General features: G+C 35.9%; 1 protein-coding gene across 1 annotated transcript in view; it reads left to right on the forward strand.

Annotated features, from left to right (window-relative positions):
- The window catches only part of PLCB1 (phospholipase C beta 1), a 679751-nt gene that overhangs the window by 545230 nt on the left and 117189 nt on the right, over nt 1–17332 (forward strand). Inside the window, exons 19-23 of the mRNA XM_039224551.1 lie at nt 657–811; nt 3471–3635; nt 5166–5265; nt 5937–6041; nt 7076–7185. Of these exons, the coding sequence (XP_039080482.1) occupies nt 657–811; nt 3471–3635; nt 5166–5265; nt 5937–6041; nt 7076–7185 (635 nt within the window). The remainder of the gene's footprint in view (nt 1–656; nt 812–3470; nt 3636–5165; nt 5266–5936; nt 6042–7075; nt 7186–17332) is intronic.

The following is a 17332-nucleotide window of genomic DNA, read 5'->3' on the forward strand; positions in this document are numbered from 1 at the left end:
CTTAAGAAAACTTTGACCAGTAAGTTTTGTTCATTAGAAAGGAGTCAATGTGTAATTAGATAAAGGTGAAAAGTAAAAGAAATGCAAATTTAAAAAAAGAAATATTTTTTTCCTATAAATTAAAAAAAAAATTCTAATATTCATGGTTGGTGAGGTACAGGGAAGTCCATGCTCAAAAGCATGGATTAGAGGTAAAAAGTGGCATGAGCTTTCTGAAGGACCTCTTGGTAAGACATCAAAAAGGACACATCGTTTTCCTAGAACATATCTTTTGACATAGAAATTTCACTCCTAAGACTGCCATTAATGATGCCTTCAAAGATTTCACCACAATGACTTAACAAATGAATCTATTCAAAAAGAGTTTGCACAGCTGTTAAATGTAAAGCAGACAAATATTTAGTGAAATGTACATACTGCATGTTCACAACATATTAGAAGTAGAAAACCAGAATATACACCAACCAGTTGGCAGTGGTTTATCTCTAGATTTGGAATACAGCTAGACTTTTTTCTTATCTGTGTTTCCTAAGTATCTACAAATGAATAAATATTTCTCTTTAAAAAGGGTAGTAAAAATGGACTGTAATACAATCTTACTTTCCTGCTCTAAACATGAATATCATCACAGTAAGGTTTGTGTTTTTGATATTCAGACCTGGCTATGCAAATAAATATGGGGATGTATGAATACAATGGAAAAAGTGGCTACAGATTAAAGCCAGAGTTCATGAGGAGACCTGACAAGCATTTTGATCCATTCACCGAAGGCATCGTAGACGGGATAGTGGCCAACACTTTATCTGTCAAGGTATGTAACCGCTCTGTTACAGAAGTCTCCCCAACAAAAGTCTTGAACATTACCCACGTTGCATAAAGAAGTTGTTTACTCCTCAAAAATTTAGTTGCTAGCAATATCTTTACCTTCTTCTTGCATTTTTTTAAGGACTAAATTTAAATTACAAGTTTCAGAAGCTACATACATGGGATAAAGGGACAAGGCCTTACTCTTAAGTAGGATAAAAATTGGACCCTAAATCAATAAATCAAGTTGGTGAGAGTCTCCATAGTCAGTCCTTTGTTTTGGTGTGAAGATCATTCATTGACCCATGTTGGAAAAAGCCTTCTAGTCTTTTATTTCTCCATTAGTTCTAGAAAAATATCCATACTGATAAAAATTAGAGAAAAAAATATTTTGTCAGTAAATTGACAAAAGGTTGAATAAAAGCTCTCAAGTTACCATTTTGAAAATCAGGGATTTAAAACACATAGTAATGATCCTAACTAAAAGAATTGCCTCATTAAACATACATCTGACCCTAAAATATTAATTCAAAATGATTTCTGCTGTCTTTGAAATTGGCGTTATATCAGATATAATATTTTTAGGTAGAAGAAAATATTTTAAACTTTTGAATATGAATGAAAAGTCATTTTTATAAGGAGATTTATATGTGAATTCTATGAGTTTTTGGGTTTTGTGGCTGTTTCATTTACTTCGCTAAAGTTTTATTTCTTTCCTGTTTAGCTGGACAACTGTGGAAATAAGAAATGTTTTTAATTGAACATAAATGTAATTTTCATATTGACTTTAAACCAAAGGCATATGAAAAACTATGTAAAAAAAAAAAGTAACAGTTGTACTAATTTATATCTAGCCTAAGCCTATTGAGCCCATTTTACTTTAAAATTTATGTCACTTGATACCAAAGATCAAAAATAAAATTTCAATGAAGTGTCTCAAAATTATATCTTTTGAAATTACTTCACACCATGTATCTGAAGAGTGGAGTTGGCAGAATTAGAGCTTGGAGATTATGTTTATTTTAGGAAATTCTTTTCAGCAAAGGATGTTTAATTCCTGCCGAGTTTGATTAAGATAAACTTGTAAGCATCACATACTGACAAAATGTTATTTTTAGAACCCTTGTCAATTGTTGATTTAGTTGGACCAAGCTATTAATTTTGTTCTTGTCCTTCAATTCATCTTGTTTTGTGCATATTTTCTTATTTTTTTTAAATTCTACCATGACAATGTAAGTAGTTATAAAATAATAACATAGAAAGGGAATTGAGGAAAAACATTGGAGACCCAAACAGATGTGAACTGCTGCCCAAGTCCAGAATGGAGACACGGTTATAGTTGTCAGTGTCCTTGGAATGGACAGGCCATCCTGTCTTTAACATGACAGCCAGAGCCAAGATGTGGCTCATGCCGTACAGGGGTGCCTTTGTTTTAACCTTCTGACATAGACATCATAGTGCAAGAATGGATTTGGGAAACTCAAGAGGTGTTCCACTGTCCTATCCTAATGGTGGGAACGCTGAGGGTTAGTTAGTGTCATTCATTTAGTTAAGGACTTTTGCTTTGATCAAACACCTTATGCACACAGAATCCTTGGTGCATCTGATTGTCCAGTATGACTCACACAACTTGGAAGTTTCAAATATATAAAATGTCTGCTAAGTTGTTCCCATGTAAAACCTCAAATTAAACAGATTGTTGCTAGCAGGTCCCATGCATTCAGGCTAAAGAGAACATTCAGGAGAAATGAATTATCTTGGGCAAATTCAGACGGCCTCTTCCTCATTTTCTCTCTAACCTGTTTGGAATTTCTGACCACATCAGAATGTAGCTACTGGCCTCACTGAGCCACTGAGGGCCATTCTCAAGCCACCATTGTGTGCCATTTCTAGCCCTGCCATTGTCTTGGTAATTCTCTCCTCTCTCACAAACTTGAACTCAGAAAGCTCACACACCAGAATGTGTGATTTTAAAGTCTCTTTTAACTCTATAGTTTCCATAAATTTTGTAGCTAGGCAAGGATACCCATAATTGTGTGGATGGCTAACAGGTTGGGGTTAGGAGCGATAATAAACTGGACTAAATAGTTTAAGTCAATATTTGGTTTTTGTTTTTATTACCAGTGTGGCTTTTTATTTAAAATATAACAACTCTGAGATTGAAATAGCATGGGGTTACAACCACTCCTTCAAGCGGAATTTTATGAACAAAAGGAAACTTTTTAAATGCTAGAGTTTCTACTATGTTATGTGTTGTACTCTTAAATGATATTTTAGTTTCATTTACAGTCATGCTAAAGTGAGAACTTTTTTGTCTTGTAACCTTTTTAAGTATTAGAAAAATTCTTATATCCCATTGGCTCTGAAGATCAATCTTCAATATTTAATAGATGTATCTCAAGCACAAAAAGTATAATCTCATCAAATTTTAGTATTTGTTCATTTATTTCCTCCCATACAACTTTGTCTTATTAACTGACTCCTTCTAACCTCAGCATTTTCAAGGTTCCTCTACCAATTCTTTAACCAAACAAAAAATTATCTTTGTACACTTGCCTCTATTTCATTTTGGTTATGATTCAACCAACCAGCATTTGTACCTCCCTAAAGTATTCTCTTATATCACTTACTCATTTATCAAGAGTTCCTTTTTTATTGTTTTCTAGATTATTTCAGGTCAGTTTCTTTCTGATAAGAAAGTTGGGACCTATGTGGAAGTGGATATGTTTGGTTTGCCTGTGGACACAAGGAGGAAGGCATTTAAGACCAAAACATCACAAGGAAATGCTGTAAATCCTGTCTGGGAAGAAGAGCCCATTGTGTTCAAAAAGGTTGGTCGCATATCCTGGATATGAGATATAACTGCATATTCTAGGTGTTTCACTCTAAGGGAAAAATTACATGAAGAATTATTTGTTGCTTAATTTGGGAATTTACACATTTATAAAGCAATAAGACTTTTGGAGGCTATCTTAAAAACTATTTAAGATCTCTTGAATCACTTGTTTGGATTTTCAGAATTTTGTTGTGAATCAATTAATTCTAGTACACCTCATTTCGAAGACCAGAAAAACATAAATTAACTCATATCCTCTCATAATACAAGTGATAAATGATTTTCATTATAACTCAAATCAAGTACAGTGGGAAGTAGGGAATAATATGGTAGCAGAGAGAAGAAAGTCCATACTTCCTTAAAAAGGGATATTAATTAGGGGCACCTGGGAGGCTTAGTCAGTTAAGTGTCCAACTTCCGTTCACGTCATTGTCTCACAGTTCATCAGTTCAAGCATCAGGCTCTGAGCTGATAGCGCGGAGCATGGAGCCTGCTTCGAGTTCCATGTCTCCCTCTCTCTCTGCCCCTCCCCTGCTCACACTCTGTCTGCATCTCTCTCTCTCTCAAAAATAAATTAACATTACGTTAAAAAAGAAAGAAAACTAAACTTCATGTAATGTCTAGCCTGTGGCAGCTGATTATTCTATCTTGTCTGGATTCTGTCTGTTTTCATTTTTTAATTTTTTAAACATTTATTTATTTTTGAGAGACAGAGCGAAGTTGGGGGAGGGGCAGAGACAGAAGGGGACAGAATCTGAAGGAGGCACAAGGCTCTGAGCTCTCAGCACAGAGTCTGACGTGGGGCTTGAGCTCAAACCACAAGATCGTGACCTGAGCTGAAGTCAGATGCTTGACTGACTAAGCCACCCAGGCGCCCCAATAAGTATTTTTCTAATATACTGAAAACATTTCTAAAATGTCTGGCACTTTGCAAATAGTCAATAAATATTACTTTACTCTTGTTACCAAAAGCAAGTTTTTAAGGGTACAGTTAGCTCCATGTTCTTGACACATGTTTTACATTGAAGGAGGAAAAAGAACCAATTTCTTGTTGCTTATTTGGGAATTATTTATAAAGCAATCTCACTTTGAAAGCCATCCTGAAAGCCATTCTTTTGTATTTTTGCTTTTGCTTTGAAAGTATAAAGGTAATCTGCTTTGAAAATGTAAGAGTCAATTCTCAAATAGTGATAAGACTACTAACTTTATATTTAAACATGTATTTAAGCCTTTATCATTTCCATCTTGAGAATGTTCATGTCAAAAGTAAATGGTCTACAAATTCCTACAAATGGTGAACAAATTCCTCATTAGGACAAGGTGATAACACATAGATGAGGCCGTATCTCTGATAATCCTTTTGAAAATCGAAGCTATAGAGCAACAACTTAACTTTTTATCAGTTAGCTAAGTTGAAACTTCTAGGTAAATTTGGAAGCACAGGGCATGTTAGAATATTACCTTTCTCATCCTTCTTTGCAGTTGCACTTTCTTGTAACTATGAATATCCCTAATGTCCTTCTAGGTGGTTCTTCCTTCTCTGGCCTGTTTGAGGATAGCAGTTTATGAAGAAGGAGGTAAATTTATCGGTCACCGGATCTTGCCTGTCCAGGCAATTCGGCCAGGTACGGATAGTGTGGTGAGAAACTATTTATCAGAGTTGTAAAGAAAGCCATCACTGCCTTCTGTGATTGTTAAGGAAGGATGTACGAAACTCTCTGAAGACTCGATGGGTTATAACAAGTGCTTTATTTTGATGCTCACAGGTCTGGGGTTTGGCAGGGTTTGGCTGGGCTCAGCCACAGCCTCGTTAGGTCTGTTCCAAGTGTGCTCATTCAGGAGTCCCGGCTGAAGGAGCAGTGTTACTCACAGTGTGGACTTTTGTGGCATCCCACTGGAATGCAGAAGGTCAAATCTGACTCTGCAAGTGCATTTTAAGTCTCTGTTTGCACCACATCATTAACAAAGCAAAGCATATGGCTAAGCCCTAAGTCAAGAAATCATGTAGAAAAATTTGGACCAATAATTCAGTCTATGGCATACAGTTTTAAATTCTCTTTTGTGGGGAAAAACATGACTGGAAAGGAAAATGATCAGAATCGACATTGTTTCCATGTCTGATAAAAAAAAAAAAAAAAGAATATCACTCAAAACCATGCAAATTAAAGTGAGAAAGAAGTGACCTGTTTGTCATCCAAACTCATCTAAGATAAACGCTTCCATCACATAAATGTTCCTGTGTTGTAACAATTGTGGAGAAAATATGCAATGCACACTATTAATGCCGCCCCTCCAGGTTATCACTATATCTGTCTGCGGAATGAGAGAAACCAGCCTCTGATGCTCCCAGCTGTCTTTGTCTACATAGAAGTGAAAGACTATGTCCCAGATACATATGCAGGTAAAAAACCTGACTCAAGGGGATATTTCTGTATGGGGCCAATCATATTTTTGTGGACTTGTGGAAGGAAAACTGGACCCAAACTAGGCAGGAAATTCTGGCCTCAGAATTGTTTCAATTTATGTATGTATGTTTATTAAATTACTCAAACCTTTGTGAATAAATTTTAATTTAATATCACTTAAGTCCCAATAAAGTGCTAAGCATATTTATCTACAGTAGTATTATTCTATGAGTCCAGCACTTACTAACCCATGTACCTGGTAGTACAGCAGTGTATTTAGGTCTGTACAATGAATTTATCTTCAGCCAGTTTTAAAAGCCAGATCCTTTTCATGGGTGAGATCCTAAGTTTAGAGGAATTAACTCCTGACCATGTCAACCAGGAATCATAAATTTAAATACTTACAGTCTTAAGTATCCTGGTTGTAAGGTACTGGGGGGTGCTGGAGACTATGGCAAACTTGGAGCACATGCCCATCCAAAGATGGCAACAATAGCTCACTCCAGCTAGACAGAATCACGTGTAAATAAGACTTGTATTGTCAACATTTGGATTGTTTCAACAGTCTGGAAAACAGATTTTTTAGGTGAAAGATCTTCATTTATGAAAGACCTACAACAAGTGTGTGGGCCATTGCTGGAAGGGATGGACCCCTCAAAATAAAAAAAACTAAAAAAAAACTAAAAAATATGAAGCATTGAGAAATCCTAGGTTGGAGTCTGCCCAGTTTGGTTGTCAGAGCTGAACTCCTTTGAATTCTGTCTTCCTGAGGTTGCAGCAAAGACTCTTGAGTCTTGTCCAATTCCAAAATGTTGGATGGACAAGTGGATAGTTACATGGGTAGATGGAAGAGTGGAAGATGGATGATGAATCAGTGGTTGGGTGAATAGCAGAGGATGAATGAATGCATGGATGAATGCATGGATGGAATGATGGATGGATGGTAGGTAGGATGGATGGATGAATGAATGGTGGGTGGTTAATCACTGTATCTAAGACCTTTGATCTAAAATATCTCTTCCTTATTTAGATGTGATTGAAGCTTTGTCAAATCCAATCCGATATGTGAATCTGATGGAGCAGAGAGCTAAGCAACTGGCTGCTTTGACACTGGAAGATGAAGAAGAAGTAAAGAAAGAGGTGAGGGAGTGTTTTAATCTTATGCATGACATTAAGCAAGATTTCCACCCACTGGCTGGCTTTGCTTATGTAACATCACACCTCAGGAGAAGAAAATAGCACATTGGAAAAACACTAATGGAACTCAGCATTATCTCACAAAACATCTACATGATTGAATTGTTCATATTTCATTCTCTTCTGGTATTCTGTGGCCAACACCAACATCGTATTTTGTGACTGCACTGAACAGTCCATGTCTTGCCATTTCAGGTGAAAGTTTCTAAGTGATTTCATATTGATTAAAGGTGATTAAAGCACTTAGAAAAGAAGATGATCACCAAGTCATTTAGTATTTTCTTTGGTCTTTAATCTAAACTGCAGGATTTTCAAAGTGCTTTTGTGACTTCTTAGAATGCATTAAGTACTTAATACAAATACTTGGTTCATTGTATGGGCCATAAAATGTTTATTATTATTACATTGTATACTTATGTATTATAATAGATTTCCAAATAATTGGTATGTTTTTCTAAGTTAGATGTCACAATGCAAAGAACAGTTAAGGAAAGGTAGAGCAATGTTAGAAGTGAAATTTAAAAATATAAGGCCTCTATATAGACTGACAATCTTTTAGTTTTTAAAAAAGTGAAATATAATTTAATGATTGAAATGATACCAATATTAAAAATAGCGAAGGATATGAGCTCTTTTATATTTCACTGGAATATTCAGAGGATAAATACATGGAAAAAGGTGAGAAAAAATGGAGGGAGCACTATCAGAATGAGAAAAAGAAATTTTGAAAATTGTTTGGATAACTATAACTAATAACAATTCCATTAGAGTTAATATTATTTATTAAATTGCTTTTTTCTTATTCAAAAAAACTAGGTTTATCACAGAAAAAATTTAAACTTAAAATGAGAAAAGAAAAATCCCAAAAATATTAGCTTCTGTAATTCAAACACTTAAGCCACCAGATATAACAGTGTAAATATGGAGTGTATACATAGCTAGTCTTTTTATGCTCAATTACTTCTTTTTCATAAAATGGGATTATATTCACAATCTATGTTTTAACCTTTTATTTTCACATACTGTACATATTTTCCATGTCATTAAATATTCTTCTACAACATAACCTTTAATGACTTCATCATAGTATTCTATCATAGCCGTACCATAATTTATTTTTCCAGTCTCCAATTATGGGACATTTGGATTGCCCCACTATTTAAAGAGACCTTCAGTGAACATATGTAAATACATTTTTGAGAACATCTATGGTCATTTCCTTATTTTATTGTATAGAATTTTAGAAATTTTTGATTTAAGATACTGAACTAATTAAACATGAGAAGGAAAGGAAAGGAAGGGAGGGAAGGGAAAGGAAATAAAAAGAAGGAAACTATTTAATATGAGTATAATTTTCCAGGACTGCCTGGATGGCTCAGTGGGTTGAGCATCTCAACTCCTGATTTCGGCTCAGGTTGTGATCCCAGGGTCGTGGGATTGAGCTCCATGTCAAGCTCTGCAATGAGTGTGGAGCCTGCTTGGGATTCTTTCACTCTCTCTCTCTCTCTCTCTCTGCCCCTCTGTCCCTCCCCCATTCTCATGCACATATATGTGGTCTCTCCCTCTCTCAAAATAAATAAATAAACATTTTTTTAAAAAAGAGTAAAATTTTCCAGGCTCTTATCTACACTGGTGGCATCATATCCTATAGGATCAATAGACAGTGAAATTTAAAGTTAGGCTAGTAAGTTCCATAAGTAATACTTTCTGTGGTATGCCATAAGTAGGTTATAGGAAAAGTTACACTGCCAGAAAATTATGCCTAACAGCAGATATGAATATGCTTCCAAAGTTATTTGTGCCTCTAACATCTATGCTTAACATCTGCAGAGGGGGAAAACAAAACAGTGAGAAACACTTGGGCCCCCTGCTTGAATTTTGAGGGGCTAGTCCAAGCATTCACTGCCCATGTGGGGACCACATCTGAAGGGGTCTTCACATGCTGCAAGCAGGTGCTACTGGTGTCCTACTCAGACCTTCTTTTCAAGGGCTGCCACAACCACTGCTGCAGGTGTGGGCTGCATAAGGCTTATGGCCGCAGGCTTCTCCAGAAGACTGGCCTGAGCTCAAAAGAATTACCTTCCTGGAGATGTCTGGCAGGTTATTCCGGGAAGGTGATGACCCATGCCCAGTGACTGAGAGATCTAAGAGAATAAAAGCCCAGGTCCTTTGTTTCTGGGTGGACAACTTCTACATTGTAATTCACACTCCTGAGTCCCCATAGGATCAGACTGAGGCAGGACTCCAGGCTGAGACCATATTTCTTTTTTTTTTTTTTTAAGTTTATCCATTTATTTTGAGAGAGAGAGAGAGGGAGAGGGAGAGGCAGAGAAAGAATCCCAAGCAGACTCCACACTGACAGCATGGAGTCTGATGCGAGGCTCGAATTCACAAACCATGAGATCATGACCTGAGCTGAGTTGGATACTTAACAGACTGAGCCACTCAGGTACCCCTCTCCTTTATCTTAAGCTGAGACCACATTTCAACTTAATCTTCTTTCCATCTTCCTACTTTCCTCATCTTCCTGCAGTTTTCTCCTGAGAACATTGTCTCAATAAATTATGCACTCAAGCACCCCGTGTTGAGTTCTGCCTTTAGGAGGGAATACATCAATATCAGATGCTTGCTGCTTTACACTTAAACTCAAGGATGAATGCCCTTTCTGAATTTTTGTCTGGAAACCAGAATTTGAATGTTTGACAATAGTACATCTTTAATTCTGGTGTCTCTTCAGAGATTGTAGACTTTTTTTTTCCCCTATGGCCTTTGAAAATATCAGTGAGTTTCTCATTTTGCTCATGTAGACACTAATATGGAAATAGAGGCTCTCCTTAGAAAGCTAACAGAAACTCTGGAAATCTTTTCTCTTCTAAGTGCTTTAGCTTCTTAATGTCAAATATAAAATATAAATAAAAAAATAACTCAAGGTAAAGATAACTTATGTAGATATTAATAACCATTGACAACATTCTTCTCCAATTAGAAAAGAGGAACCTATTTAATCAAGTGGATGCGTTTTATTTTCTAGGAAATAGAAGTTCAAAGAAAGCATTTGCAAGTGAAATTGCATGTATTGTCACTATTTAGAAACAATGCTTTTTTTTTTTATCATAGATTTCTATCCATTCATTATCTAGGTTCTCCAAGAGTGAACACTCAGTTGAAGAGAACATTTCAAGACACTACCAATTTCTGCTTATGTAGTACAATTGACATAAGGGTCTCCTAATGGAGTATTTTAGTGATGGTGCACCAGAGAGACCATTTTTCTAGTACTGAAAAAAAAAAGTCACTCTAAGGCATAGGAGACCTTGGGCCTTCAAGATGTCATGGTTCTTTCACACTTCCATCATATCGAACCTTATTTTTACACTAGATATCACATATCAAAAATCTATTTAGAAAGAATACAGAATACAGAAGTAGCATTTTAGGTCAATTTTACGTTTGTTTCTCCTCTAGCAATGGTGATCAGCAAAGATTTTCAGTAAATATATAATGTTGGTTAATTTAGAAGATATTTAGACATTTCCAGTTTTAGAAATAACTTTAGAGGCATTGAATCCCATAGATTCCATATGGTCCAACAGAGAAAATATAATTTTTTCCTTTGAAATGTCAAAACCCTAAGTGACCTCATTTTTGAAACTCAAAATAAAAATCATTTGCCCTTACCATGTAATGCTAGGAAGGAAAAGTCATTTCACACCTTTGAACACCAGTGTGCCCTTTATCTTGTCTTGTAATAATGTAAGTTTGTTTGAATGAGGACACTGAAAATAAGTAGCGGTGGTTTTCTCAGAAGAAAATTCTATCTAGGACATGGCAGGCACTGGAGACACTATTTTAGCAGCAAAGACTTTTTTAGTATAATCCTTTTAACTTGGTAGTTATAAAGGTCATTTCTATTTGAAAATTAAAGGCTTCATTGGACAGCAAAATATTCCCAGATTTGTAAGACTTTAATAAATTATCTTCATAGAGTAATTTGGAAACCAAATAAGTAGGCAAACTGAAAATTCCCTCATGCTTTGAACACTAGACATTTGCCTCAGATCATGTGAAAAGATAGATAGATGATAGGTAGGTAGGTAGGTAGGTAGATAGATAGATAGATAGATAGATAGATAGATAGATAGATATCCAACATATATTTGTGTAATAACAGAGATTTGCATAGCTGGATTTATTTCTTTTGTAAAAACAGTTGTCTTTCAGGATGCTGGGTTAAATAAATTTGTGGAAAGTTGACTCATCTTAATTATAACAAAGGCTTTATAATATTCATAGCTATTTCTTTATTTTAAAAAGGTATATAATTTTTTTTAAATAAGAGATCACATACATACACACAAGGCCCTCAGTAATCTTGCAGATACTGTTAACATTTTTGGTGTATATCTTTCTAGTACATTTTTATGTATTTATATTTTTCTTTTAAAAAACTATTAATTTTTAAAAATGGTTTCACAACCATAGTGTTTTAATGTGGTTATGGAAATGCCTAATGAAACATCAGTAATACTCCTTCTTTCCTATTTTTAAAATATACCTGTAAAGAGAAAGAAATAAATATCCAATGTATTGATTACAAGACATTATGTGGCATCATTAATGTCCAAATATGATATTTGGATATATCTTATTTTAGCATGTTGGGGAATGCAGAAACATTTTACTGAGTGCTTACTATATACCTAGCACCATTCCGAGCCCTTTGTTGTATTAACACACTTTAGTCTTAAAATATCCATATGTCTTAGTTACTATTATTCTTCCCATTTAACAGATGGGGAAACTGAGGTACCGGGAAATTCAGTTCCTCAGCCAGTATCACACAACCAGTAAGGAGCAGAGTTAGTGTTGAAATCCAAGCAATCTAGCTACAGAAGTCATGTTCTCTACCAGCATTTCTAGAAGTCTAATGTGCAGACCAGGGGGCATTATGATAAAATGCTGATCCTGATTCAGCAGGTCTGGGGTGGAGAGAGGCTCAGCATCTCTCACAAGCCCCAGGTGAGGCGATAATGCTGTTCCATGTAGCATACTTTGAGTAGTAAGGGTCTATACTACACCCCATTGTACTACCTCAATGACAAAACTGCAATATTCTAGCAACCTTTAACAAGAACTAGCCCTTCTTCATCATTCTGTCCTCTATCGCATGTTGCTTGGCTAACTGAGCACAGAATAGAACACCTTTACCTTAAATAGTAATATCCTTTGAGTTGAATATTTGTTGAATCAAATGTCAAGATTCTCCCCTCCCTCATTTAAATCACTCGATATTATTGTTCTTCAGTAAGTTAGGTTTATATGTGTAGATTCTATTTGATTAGTTTGTACATTGACTTCTGGCCAAAATTAATTTACTCCCAACTCAAATCTTCTAAGTTATAAAGGCTACTTTATTCATTCACCAAGTGTTCATTTCCATCCTTAGAGAAAGTTATGATCTAAGATAGAGTACCTGATGCTCCAAAGCTTATTCAACCCTCAAGGCCAAAATTTTTGTTCTAAAGAGTTCCCTCTGTCATGTGTGTATTATCCAAGTGAAGGTGGGTGAGTGGTCTTCATATCATTTTGATGTTGAAAGGGAGAGTTGTTTAGGATTACCAAAATTTCACTTATTCCATGAGGCCTACTTTTTCAGTTGTCAGACTCCATGTGTTCTTATAATTGAGATGAAATATAGCAAAAATAATTTATTTCCTTCTTCAGTGTATGACACTCTAGGCATCCTCGATGAGATTTGATTATTTGACAAGAAAAAGATTAGATGGTCTGGTGTGAATTTTGCCAGTAAGATAACAATAGCAAAACCCAATGGTAAAAATTTCAAGGTAGTATTTGCATAAGGTTCAAGAAAGTCTGAGGTGTCTTTTAATATTTCTAAGACAGAAGCATGGTAGCTCATCCGTGGTTCAAGAACTTGGTGCTAAAATCATATATGAGGTTTACTGGATATTTTTGGATTCTCTTTAAAGGAAAATCTTACTCCACAAATAATAATTTAGAAAATTACCAATTTATAGAAACAATAGTTGCTCACAATACCTGAACTTAAAGCATCCAATAACGTAGGAAGAGAAGTTTGCCTTTTTGGAGATAACTTTTAGATAATGACATGATCCCTGTCATTTCTGTGAGGTTTGGAGTTTACAAGGCATTTTTTGGGTCCCTTGGATAAAATTGAGCCCTAATACATAGCAGGCAATCCCTATCTTTAAAAGAGGGAACCATTGCTTATAAGGGTAGATTGACTTGCATAATAGTAATCACAAAATAGAGGAACAGAGTTTTTTTATGAATTCTCCAGAGAAGACTAATTATGCATTTGAGTTGAAATTACTCAATGACTGATTCAATTTCACTGCTTTTACAAATGTACTCCATTAACAGTTTTTTAAATGTTGATGGATTTCAATAAGGAGCTTTGGGTTCATCTGCTTAAAACAGCAATACATCCAGAAATTTGAATATTGGAGTCCATGCCATGCCCCATACTGTAGGGACTATGAAAGTGTGACTCTCCATGACAAAGTCTTTTCACTCTCTGGAGCAAGGCTTCTCCAATTTTAATGTGCATACAGATCACCTGAGGATCTAGGTACAAAGCAGATTTAGATTTAATTGGCCTGAAGCAGGACACAAATTCTGCATTTTTAACAAGCTTCCAGGTAATGCTGATGCTACTGACCTTTGGACCATATTTTGAGTAGCAAGGCCCTCAGACTTAAGCATCTATCAGAATCACCTAGATCACTTCTTTTTTTTTTTTCTTTAATTTTTTTAATGGCTATTTATTTTTGAGAGAGAGAGAGTCAAAGAGACAGAGTATGAGTGGGGGAGGGGTAGAGAGAGAGGGAGACACAGAATCTCAGGCAGGCTCCAGGCTCTGAGCTGTCAGTGCAGAGCCCCACATGTACTCAAACTCACATACCACAAGATCATGACCAGAGCCAAAGTCAAAGGCTTAACCAACTGAGCCTCTCAGGTACCCCATTTCTTACAGCACAAATTGCTGGGCCTCACCCTGAGAGTTTCTGAGGGAGTAGGTCTGGGGCAAATTTGCATTTCTTTTTTTCTTTTTTAGTTGATTTATTTTTAGAGAGCGAGAGACCCACCAAAGGAGGGACAGAGAAACAGAGGATCCGACGTGGGCTCTGTGCTAACAGCAGAGAGCCTTATGTGGGCTCATACTCATAAACTTGAGATCATAACCTGAGCCAAAGTTGACACTTAAGGGACTGAGCCACCCAGGTGTCCCTGAATTTGCATTTCTAATGATTTGTCCTGATGCTGATGCTGATGATGAAGGAACCACTCACTGAGAACCAATGCTTTGGAACTCTATTATCTGTCTTACAAGAGACTCTCCCCACATAGAATTAAAAAGCCATTATACTAGCCACTCTAAAATGTCAGTTTAATCACAGAAACCCAAGTAGGGCTCCAGGAGAAACTCTCTTCTTGGGGAATTGTCCAGAATCTGTTCTGTGAGAAATTGGCCTTAGTCTTTGCCACATGATTTGGCTTAGTTAATTTGAAAGACATTCCCACAAGATGAATGTTAAGGATGGTTGGTCTACATACGTTTTTAAAAAAGTCCATGATTTATGCCCACCTATAAAGAGCTGATTTCTTCTGATTTCTTTGGAGACTACATCAAATATTTCTAATAAATTAAAGTTGGCAGAAACAGTAATATATGTAACATATATAAAATAGTATCTCCCTTTAATCTTTCTGAATAAATCTTTCTGCTATAATTATGAATTGAATGCAAATTCTCTACAGACACAAGAAAGCAGTATCTTCATTCACTCAGTGATTCATTCATTCAAAAAATTGTTTCCTTATGTTAGCATAACAGTTAGGTGGTTCTTTAGTTTCAGGACCTTGTCATTGATAGTATGTCTATTGATTCTGCATAACCAGAAACAAAATGTGGATTTCTTCATTTATTCATTCAATAAAAATCTTTTTTGAACACAACTTTGTCAGTCACCATGCTGAGCATTATATACTATATACATATAATGATGAGAAAAATCAGATGCTCTCATAGGCCTTATATAATCGAGAAGGAGAGGTTAACAGTTAAACTTCATGCATATACATGTAAGCTTGCAGCTGTCATAAATGTCTCAAGAAAGATACCATGGGAATGCTGATGATTTTTCCTATGATCACAGATATGATAAAAAGTAGTTAACACTTGAGTTTATTCAGCTTGGTAAAGTTGTCTTCTGTTTCTAACTCACTCTGGTAGGTTTTTCAAAGTATAGTTTTGCCATCATTTATTATAAAAATTTTCAAACATACCCAAATATTGAAAGGGTTGTATAATGAGCATATCAATCACCTGGATTCCACAATTTAAATTTTGATGCATTTGCTTTATCACATCTATATCTTATCTATCCAGCCACTCTTCTATCCATCCATTATCCTATCTTATTTTTTGATGCATTTTGCAGTAGTTTGCAAATATTAGTATACTCATCCTGAAAGACTTCAAAATGCATACATCAGGATATGGTTTTTAGAAATGTTTTTGATTCCTTAGAAATGTGCAGTAAATACATTATTTAATTTCATTCAGGTAGTATAAATTCAAGGTACCAATTGTACATGTTATTTACCAAAGTTCTTCTTGAGGAAAAAAACTAGTTCAGACAAAACCATCCTCATTGCCCTCATCGGTCCTGAATGGACTGGATTTCCACATGATGACATTATAAGCCTTGCCCTTAATATTCTGTGAAAACTGATGACCCTGCCCTTTATTCATCTGGTATCAGAATCAACCACTACATTCTAACCACTACATGGAAGGGACTATACATTTTAGGTGACGCAGGCAGTATGGCATGGCCCAACATCTCCAATAGTACAGTAAATATTTTGTATTTGGAAGACCCTTTACTTACTATACCAGCCACTCAAATAAATCCCCCAAATTCTAGTTTTCTACTGCTTGTCAGATCCAAATTTGCAATGCTCTAGATGGAAAATTTTTCAACCAGCATACCAAATGGAATCTCCTCCAAAACTTGTAACACTGGACTTTCAAATTATCCTTTCACTAATATTTTAAAGTTGCTTCTTTTCATTTTGGATACAGAAAGGATATCATTTTTTAAATAAAATCTTGGCTTTAGCAAGTCCTTTATTCCATGTTTTGAAGGAAAAATTGTAAAGCTCCCATTTGGCCTCTAGAGGGCAGGCACCCACTTCTGCTGTAGTTCATGCTGCTCAATTGTCTCCACCCAACTAACCAAAATCTTGTGCAACTAAAATACTATCATCTCTGAACCTTCTTTCTTTGAAACTTATTTCATTGGATCTCAGGAATCTCTCCATTAAACTGAAAAAGTATACTTTATACATCTCTGTATTTCAGAAGCAAATGAAATTACTGCAATGAATCCATAAAAGTTGCTGTTAGTGTAGAATACAGAGTGAAGGAGAGCTGTAGAGAAATTCAGCCTTTAGACTCTAACACATATTCAGACACCAATCCCACTGTTAACTGTGGCCTCTAGCAAGTTCCATGACTTTTAATAAAGTCTTTAGTAAAGACCTTTGATAACACCTTGGATTTCTTTGCTTTATAGTGGAGTCAAAAGGACAGCCTACACTGGCCACAACAAGGCTAGTGTGTCAAACACGATCAAGCACTCGGTGATTGACAGCTGCTTCTGTTACCACTCTCCACGAGGGAAGGGTCAATTAGAATTTGTACATAGTGTCCCTGGTTAGCAAAATACTTTACATATCAGTCTGATATATTTGCCACTATAGATTCTCACTAGGATAATAAATAAAATTATTTTCCAGAATATCATAAGAAACACCAGACAAGTGTCAAGCAACAAACAACCAAACAGACAAAAACTATTGAGGAGCTCCCAAATTCCTTAGTCCAGCTTTTATTCTTCCTCACCCACCCTTTTCTCTCCACCTTTGTCCCACTACTGGGGTGAGGAGGAAGGATGTGGTGGCTGCAGGACATCTGGCCCACTGCATTTCCAGCACATCTTGCTCCACCGTTGCTGTGGGTGTGTTGCCTGCCCTGACA

The sequence above is a fragment of the Hyaena hyaena genome, unplaced genomic scaffold (assembly GCF_003009895.1).
Source record: "Hyaena hyaena isolate Hyena2069 unplaced genomic scaffold, ASM300989v1 scaffold_16, whole genome shotgun sequence".
In the NCBI taxonomy this organism is placed as follows: domain Eukaryota; kingdom Metazoa; phylum Chordata; class Mammalia; order Carnivora; family Hyaenidae; genus Hyaena; species Hyaena hyaena.